Here is a 7,781-nt window from a genome sequence, read left to right as displayed (position 1 = left end):
GGCCGTGCAGTGACCCACAGAGTCCAGCTCCCCAGCCCGCCCCCCACAACTGTCCCCCGCACGGGGCTGTCCCCCAGGGCGTGGGGCTGGCGGGAGTGAGCTGCACGGAGCGGGTGGCCCGGGGCGGCGGGAAGCAGCAGCGAGGACGCCAAGCTCCACGGGTGCCGCCTTTATCCTCCGCACACATCGCGGTGGGGGGGGGATGCTAAGCAACAGGGGCTCCGGGGGGGGGGGGGCTCCGCCCTGGGTCACGGCCGCCCCAGGGGGCCGCGCTCAGCTCTCCTGGGCCGGGGGCTGCCCCGCGGGGCAGGGGATGGGCGGCAGCAGCGGCAGGCCGGCCGGGTGCCGGAGCGGGGCGCGGCACAGGCGGTCGGCGTCCCGCAGCGACACGGGCAGCGCGCGGCCCCGGCTCTCGGGCAGCAGCAGCACAAGGAGCAGCGCCAGGACCGCGAAGGAGGCGAACAGCACGTGGTGCAGGAAGAAGCCGCGCCGGCCCGGCAGGTCGGCCAGGGGGGCGGCCGCCTGGCCCAGGAAGCCGGCCCCCAGCACGAGGCCCAGCCCGGCCCCCCTGCGGGAGAACGCGCGGCGTTGGGGGCGTGTACCCGGGGGATGGGGCAGGGGGCACAGTGTGGGGGCCCCGGGAAAACCAAAGTCAGAAGCGTTTGTGGAGCGGGGTCTCCTCCCCATCCTGGAACAAGTTTGGTTCATCAGGAAACGAGAACCTGGCTGTTCCCCTGGGATTCTCTCCTCTCGGGGGGCCGCCTCAAGTCTGCCCGCCCCCTCCACTCCCTTCTGTGACCAGGGTCCCCTGTGCCCCTGGGGAAGGGCCGGTGTGAAGTCTGGCCGGGCTCGGGCTGGGACGGGAGGGGAGAAGCCGCACCTGATCACCGTGGGGAGGACCTCAGCGGCCAGGAGAGCGCTGGCGGCAGACGCGGCCTGGGAAGCCAGGAGGCCCAGGGCAGAGAGGCACAGCAGGGTCCATTCTGGCAGGTCTGGGGAGGAGGAGCAGGCTGCCACGGTGCCCCCGGGGCCTGGCCGCCCAGCCTTCACCACGACACGTGCCCTGTGCCGGGTGGCGGGTGTCAGGGCTTCCCAGCCGCCCCTACTTGAACCAAAGCCTTCTATCGAGCCCCTTCCCATGGGATCCTTTGGGTGTTGGTTTGGGTACACGGCGTGGATGTGAGTGGAGTAAACGGCACAGCGTCACCCCAACACCTGTGCCTCTCTCGTGGGCCCAGGAGAGGGCCGACCCCAGCACCCCACAGCAGTGAGACCCTCAGCTGCCCACGCGGGCTCTGCACACTCACACGGGGTCCCGGCTAGGAGCAGCAGGGACGCCAAGCCCATGGCCAGGGCGCCCAGCAAGAGGACTGGGCGCCGTCCCCAGCGGTTCCCCGTCAGCAGCAGGAACACGCTGGCTCCTGCTTCCAGGCCAGCGCCCAGGAAGTAGGGCTGGTAGAAGGTGGGCTCCCTCGGGGTCAGGCTGCGCAGGAAGCTGGCCCGGATGCCCCCGCACGTCAGCCTGGGAGGGAGGAAAGAAGGGCAGGGCTAAGGCACTACCGGCCTGGGGACTCCGGTGGCCAAGAGCCGGCCTGGGAGGAGGCTCCGGGACCGCTGGCCCGCCCACGCCCTCGCCTCCTCACGAACTGAAGCCCAGGATGAGCCCGTTCCTCCAGGCGACGCAGGTGTGCCGGAGCTCCAGGACCGAGTGGTACTGGGGCCAGGGGCCCCCTGCGGCCGGCAGATCCAGTTCTGTGCCTCCAGGGACAGGAGGGGCGCCCGTGAGCGGCCGGCCCTTCTCCTCCCTTCCCCCGCGCCTCCCTTCTCCTGGCTGCTGCGTTACCCGTAGCCAGGGAGCTCTCCTCCTCCGAGCTGTCCTCGGGGTCCACGCCCCCGGCTCCCGCAAAGTGCCCCAGGATCTTCCTGGCTCGGGCCGGCTGTCCCGTGGCCAGCAGCCAGCAGGGAGACTCCGGGAACAGCGATGGGAACCTGCAGGGTCGGGTGACGTCGCCCACGGGTCCTCTCCGGAGGCTTGGCCAAGGCCAGCGGCCTCGCCCAGGACCCAGGGCGAGAGGACATGCCACGGCTTCCTGGGTCATTGTCCCATTCCCACATGCATGGAGGGTCACGACACACGTGGCCTCTACCGCTGTCCCGGCACCGTCTACCCCCACACTTACCCCCAGAACAGGAGCAAGAGCCCTGTGACCAGGGCGCTCAGCCCCTGCAGAAGGCGCCAGTCCTGCGCAAGCAGGGCCAGGCCGGGCAGCAGCAGGGTGCCCAGCACCGAGAAGAGGCCACCCGCCACGGAGAATGCCAGGCGGTGCGGGGGGTCACACAGCTCCAGACCTGAGCAGAAACGGCCTGCTCTGTCGGGGCCGAGGGGCACCAGTCCCGGCCCCCTCCAGGCCCCAGCCCTTCCCACCAACAGCAGAGCTCACAGAAGAGACGGCGCCCCTCCCGCCTTCACGAGAAGGGTCCTCAGTGGGAGTGTCAGGGGCTCCCCCGCCCCCGGACTGGCCCCAGGGGGTGCCCCCCAGAAGCACCCCACGGTACTCACGAGCCACGTACAGGGCCAGGCCCAAGCCCGCCAAGGCCCCCCCATGAAGTAGCCTCAGAGCCACCAGGGCAGGAAAGCTGGCGGCCAGGGCCTCACTGGCCCCCAGGCCTGTGGCCAGCACCAGGGAAGCCACAAACACAGCCCGACGTCCAAACCTGGGGGGCGGCAGGGAACACGCGAGGCTGAGGGTCAGACGGCTTGGGAACCTAGCTAGACCCTGAAGGGCACGAGGGGAGGACAGCTAGGGCAGAGGAAAAGGCCAGCTCCTCACCGGTCACAGCCTGCACCGAGGAGGACCGAGCCCAGCAGCCAGCCCAGGCGGCGGCTCATCTGCTCCAGGGGCACCTTCCAGCCGTCCTCACACACGAGGTTCCACTACGGGGAACACCAGTCACCTGTGAGCTGGCCAGGCCCACCCTCCCTCGGGCTGGACTTCCCAGGGGTCAGGCTGCCAGGGGCCCTAGGGGTCTCGCTCCAACTCCTCTCTGGAAATGGGGGAAACTGAGGCACAGAGCGGGCGAGCGACTTGCTCAAGGTCACACAGCACACCCTCCTGACTCGGGTAGTCCTCCGCTGCGATCTGAACAGTTCCTGGTCTGAAGCCCCAGAGGGCAAGGACAGGGGTCCTCAGGACACCCTCCTGGAGCCCCACGTCTGTTCTGTTTTTCTCTGGGCGGGTCCCACTCACCTCTCTGCAGCCACAGGGGACTCTTCACGGGTCTAAGCTTCCCACCGCTGGGCCGAGGCCCTTGCCCTCACTTCCCCCTGACCTGCTCATCTCAAGAGTGGCTCCGGGAACAGGCTGGAGGGCTGGGCTCACCTGCTTTTCCTGGCAAGGGCCCTTGACCTGAGTCTCACCCTTCCCCGCCTCTCCCCCGGGTGTCCGTGCCTTGTCCCCAGACCTAACATACCACTTCGGGTCCCACTACAACCGAATTTCTAGTTTAAAAACCAAACGTTCGCGGAAGCTGGTGGGGCGCTGACTGGTCTGTGTCCCAACCGAAGGGCAGGTGCGGCGGGGACAGAGCGCGCGGAGGAGGAGCCCGGGCGGTTTCAGGACTCCAGGCAGGGATGCGGCAACCCTGTCCCAGTTTCCGCGCTGGGGCCCATCCTCCCAGGGACAGTTAGGGCAGTGGGACAGAGGCCGGGAGGGAAGCCCAGCTGGGCAGGTCCCAGCCCGAGGGACGGAGGCGAGGGAGAGGGGCCGGGGACGTCCCAGCCGCCCCCAGAGACCCCTGAAGTGGCCCGCCCCCCGGCCAGCTGGCCCCTCGGGGTGGGCGGGCGGGAAGGCTCGCGGCGCTGCGGGCCGCCGGGATTCAGAGCCTCCTGTCTCGGGGACTCAGTCTCGACCCCTACACGGCCCCAAGCCGCAGCTCGCTCCGTTCGTTGGCCCCGCAGCGCCCCGCACCGCGGACCCCCGGGCCGCTCTGCGCTCCTACCGTCCGCCGAACGCCTCTTCCTCCAGGCCGCCCGCCCGCCCTGGCAGGCTTCGGGCAGCAGGTGCCGCCAGTAGGCCTGGCCCTCGCCTCCCGGGGCCCCTGCGGCACCGTCTACCCCTGCCAGGAGCCCCGCGAACAGCCCCGCAGGCGGCGGGCAGGAGACCGGGGACCGCGGCGGTGCGGGCGGGGTGGGGGGAGGCGGGGCGCCGCGGGCCGGGGGCGCACCTCGGTGACCGGGCTGCGCAGCAGGCCGGCGGCGGGCAGCGCGTAGTGCCAGCCGCGCGTGCAGGGCCGCGTGCCGTTGGGGCGGGCGCGGGCCGCGGGCTCGGGGTAGCGCAGCAGCAGGCAGGGGCTCGGGGCGCGCGCCGGGCCCGGGCGGGGCACGCTGGCGTCCAGCAGCGCGGGCCCGCGGAGGGCGCGCAGCGCGGGGGGCAGCAGCGCGGGGTCCGGCCGGCAGTGGTGCGGCGGCAGCGCGGTGAGCAGCGGCCCCGAGCCCAGCGCCAGCCCCAGCGCCACGCACGGCAGCCACGAGGCGGCGGCCAGTAGGCGCCGGGCCCGGCCGAAGCCCCCGGCTGCGCGCAGCGCCCGCGCCTCCGCCTCCATCGGCCGCTCTGCGCTCGGCCGCGCGGGGCCCCAGGACCTAGGGCGGCAGGGGCGGGGCCTGGGAGCGGGAACCGGGAGGGACGCCGCGCCCTCGCCCCCGCCGCGGGGGGTACGGAGGCGCGGCGGAGGCACGTGGAGGCCGGGAGGGGCCGTGGGGCGTGGCCAGCGGGGCGTCCTCGCTCGGGGGCGTGGTCGAAGGGCGTGGCCGGCGGGGCGCGCGTGCACGCGCCTGGTCGGGGGGCGTGGCCGGCGGGGCGTCCTCGTGCGGGGGCGTGGCCGACAGGAGGGGCGTGCGTGCAGGGGCGTGGTCGGGGATATGGGGGGCGGGGCGTCCGCGTGCGGGGACATAGTCGACGGGGCGCTCGTGCGGGGGCGTGGCCGAAGGGAGGGGCCGGTAGGGGTGTGGCCGGAGGCGTGGCCAGCAAAAGGGGCACTCGGGCCCAGGCCCGCGGTCGGAGGCGGGGCCGGCGGGGCCGGCGGGGCCGTCGAGGCGTCAGGAGCCCGCGGCGTCCGGGAGTCGCGGTGCGCGGCGCGGGCCCGGCCGGGGTCTTCCTCCGCAGGCCTGAGGTGAGCGGCGGGGGCGGGCGGCGCGGGGCCGCGGGCTGTGGACGAGGTTCGCGGGACGCCGGGGCTCGGGGGCGCGTTGGGCTCCGCGAGCGGACCGGGGCGAGCGCTCCTCGCGGCGGGGTGTGCCCGGGCCCTGCGGGCGGCGGGAGCGTCCGGGAGCCCGTCTCGGAGCGCGTGGCCGGCGGGTCCGCGGAGGAGCCGGTGCTGGTCTGCAGGGCCGGGCTCGGGGTGGGTCCGGCTCCTGCGCACGGTTGCGGGGGCGCCCGGCGGGCGTCGGGCCTCGTTGCTCCGCCGGGGACAGTCGCGCGGTCGCCCCGGGGCTGGCAGGCCGCGTCCTCCCCGCCGAGTCGTGCCCGCGGCGCCCGCGCTCCGGGATCCGGTTTGCTTGCGGGACGGACGGACACCCCGTCGGCGAGGGGCCCCATCGGGGCCGGACGTTCACCGGAGCCCCCCGGGCCCCTGCCGTGTGGCTGCGGAGGTTTGGAGGACGTGCGGCGCGTGACCCTGCAGCGACCGCGACTTCTCGCTTTCGGCCCAGTCGCTCCAGCGGGACTTGGAGCCGCGGGAGAGGCGGGAAGGGCCGCCTCGTCTCGTCCCGGGTGGCAGAGGGAGCTTCTGCCTCACACCAGACCGTGGTTCCGGCCTTGGGTTTTCCACGCTCACGTCGGGTTCCTCTCTTGCCATTCCTAATTTCGGTGGTTTGATCAGGAAATGAAGGGATTTTGCATGTTTCCCTTCTTCTAGTGCTGTGGTGTTGCACGTTGGTTTTTGGATGTTGAACCATCCTTGTACTCCTCGGGTAATCCACACCATCACGATGTCTGTTTGTAAACATAATTTGTTTGTTTGTCGGACACACAGCGAGAGAGAACACAGGCAGGGGGCGTGGGAGAGGGAGAAGCAGGCCCCCTCCGAGCAGGGAGCGGGGGCAGGACCTGATCCCCGGAGCCTGGGGTCATGACCCCAGCCGAAGGCAGAGGCTTTAACCCACTGAGCCCCCAGGTGCCCCTAATTATTTTAATATGCTGCTGCACTCTATTCCCTAGTATTTGCTTGAGAGTATTTGCATCTGTGTTCGTAGGGTACTGGCTTATCATTTTTTCCCCTGGTGATGACTTTGTTGTCAGGGTTATGGTGACCTCACAGAGTGAGTCCTAGGGTGTCCCTTCCTATTCTTTGGGAGACGTTGGGGTGGATTGGTGCTAATTCTTTAACATTTGGTAGGGATTACCCACAAAGCCATCTGGTCCCGGGCTTTCCTTTTGTGGGATGTTGTTGATTACTCATTTAGTCTCTTCTTATAGGGCATGTTTGGATTTTCTGTTGCTTCTTGGGTCAGTTTCAGTAATTTGTGTGTTTCTAGGAATGTGTCCATTTCATAGGATTTCTAACATGGTTGCATTTAATTTTTCATTGTATTTTCTTATCTTTTTGTATTTCTTTTTTTTTTTTTTAAGGATTTTATTTATTTGACAGAGAGAGCACAAGCAGGCAGAGAGAAAGGAGGAAGCAGGCTCCCCGCTGAGCAGAGAGCGCGATGCGGGGCTCAGCTATGAACAAAGCCAGGACTAGAACTCTAGCCCCTTGATCTAATCCAAAGGTCGGCACACACACTTTCTGTCAAGGGCCATACAGTCAATTCTGTAGGCTTTGGGAGTCACATGGTCTCTGACACAAGAGTGCAACAGTGCCGCCGTGGTGTGGAAGCAGCCACAGTACATGCATTGTGGTACGTTCCAATAAAACTTTATTGACGGCACCTGGGTGGCTCAGGTATCTTGGAGCTGCTGGAAAGAACAGGCTGATGGGGGTCACAGTACCTGGACTAGGGACAAGCACCCGGCCAGGGGGAGTGGGAAGGGGGTGGCAGTGACGCACCAGAGCCCCGGTGTACGCCCGCCCTGCGCTGCAGACCACGCACCCGTCCGGTCTTTCCACGCCGGGAGCCCGTCAGCCGTTCTGTAGTCCCCGTGTCCGTCGTCCTCTCGGCGGGACGGAAGGGCCGCAGACAGAAACCGCGTTTATACGGTCTTTTGTGTTTCTGTAGTCACTGGTGAAAAGCAGCGTTTTTACTTCTTCATGTGGATTCAAATTACTATTCAGTGTTTTCTAAGCGAGCCTGAGGGACATTTTTCACGGTTTCTGAAGTGCGGCTGTCCTAGCGGTCAATTCTGGGAACGTCCTAATTTCTCTATCCTCGAGGGCGTCCGCTCCGGTCGCCCAGGTCCCGGCGGCCGGTCTCTTCCCGCCGGTGCATGGGACACGCCGGCCACCGCCCTCGGCCCCGCGCCCTCCGCTGAGCTCCGGCTGCCCGCGGGCCCCTCGCTCGCAGCGGGTCAGGCGGCGTCCAGGCGCGGGGCTCTGAGTGTGTCTGCAGTTCGAGCTTCGTGGGTCTGCACTAGGATTTCTCATCAAATTGGGTGATTTGGGCCATGGCTATTCCAGACACTCTCTGCCCCTTCTCTCCTGGGAACTCGCACCGCGCACACGGCGGTGCCCTTGGTAGCGTCCAGCGGGTCTCTGCACTAACAGAGACCTGGACGCCACCTTTTCATTTTCCTTCTTTTGTGCTCGTCACGTCTGGTCGTCTCGTTGCTGCGTCTTCCGGTCAG

The 7,781-nt window shown here is 68.3% G+C and overlaps 2 protein-coding genes across 2 annotated transcripts; both read right to left on the bottom strand.

The window, feature by feature from the left end:
• Window positions 1–273: 273 nt before the first annotated feature.
• SLC22A31 (solute carrier family 22 member 31) lies at window positions 274–4,253 on the bottom strand. Its single transcript, XM_044261258.1, has 9 exons — window positions 4,225–4,253; window positions 2,832–2,935; window positions 2,561–2,715; window positions 2,181–2,349; window positions 1,844–1,989; window positions 1,644–1,758; window positions 1,308–1,522; window positions 881–992; window positions 274–568 (listed from the first exon to the last, which is right to left on the bottom strand). The coding sequence occupies exons 2-9, from the start codon at window positions 2,888–2,890 to the stop codon at window positions 274–276; spliced, it is 1,266 nt and encodes a 421-aa protein (XP_044117193.1). The 5' UTR covers window positions 2,891–2,935; window positions 4,225–4,253.
• A 386-nt stretch (window positions 4,254–4,639) lies between these two features.
• Window positions 4,640–5,594, bottom strand: LOC122914645 (proline-rich protein 2-like). The gene is made up of 2 exons (XM_044261257.1): window positions 4,716–5,594; window positions 4,640–4,660 (listed from the first exon to the last, which is right to left on the bottom strand). Exons 1-2 carry the CDS (start codon window positions 5,592–5,594, stop codon window positions 4,640–4,642), a joined length of 900 nt encoding a protein of 299 aa, XP_044117192.1.
• Window positions 5,595–7,781: the final 2,187 nt, after the last annotated feature.

The sequence above is a fragment of the Neovison vison genome, chromosome 7 (genome assembly GCF_020171115.1).
Source record: "Neovison vison isolate M4711 chromosome 7, ASM_NN_V1, whole genome shotgun sequence".
NCBI classification, from domain to species: domain Eukaryota; kingdom Metazoa; phylum Chordata; class Mammalia; order Carnivora; family Mustelidae; genus Neogale; species Neogale vison.
The sequence above is the reverse complement of the archived record's forward strand: the minus strand, read 5'-3'. Positions and strand labels throughout refer to the sequence as shown.

Coding starts and splice junctions, on each gene's coding strand:
- SLC22A31 (XM_044261258.1), bottom strand. CDS start 2,890: ATGAGCCGCCGCCTGGGCTGGCTGCTGGGCTCGGTCCTCCTCGGTGCA. Junction 2,716..2,831: donor CTCGGTGCAGGCTGTGACCG/GTGAGGAGCTGG, acceptor GCCGCCCCCCAG/GTTTGGACGTCGGGCTGTGT. Junction 993..1,307: donor GCTCCTAGCCGGGACCCCGT/GTGAGTGTGCAG, acceptor CCTCCTCCCCAG/ACCTGCCAGAATGGACCCTG.
- LOC122914645 (XM_044261257.1), bottom strand. CDS start 5,594: ATGGGGCCCCTCGCCGACGGGGTGTCCGTCCGTCCCGCAAGCAAACCG. Junction 4,661..4,715: donor CGTGCCTCCGCCGCGCCTCC/GTACCCCCCGCG, acceptor TCCCGCTCCCAG/GCCCCGCCCCTGCCGCCCTA.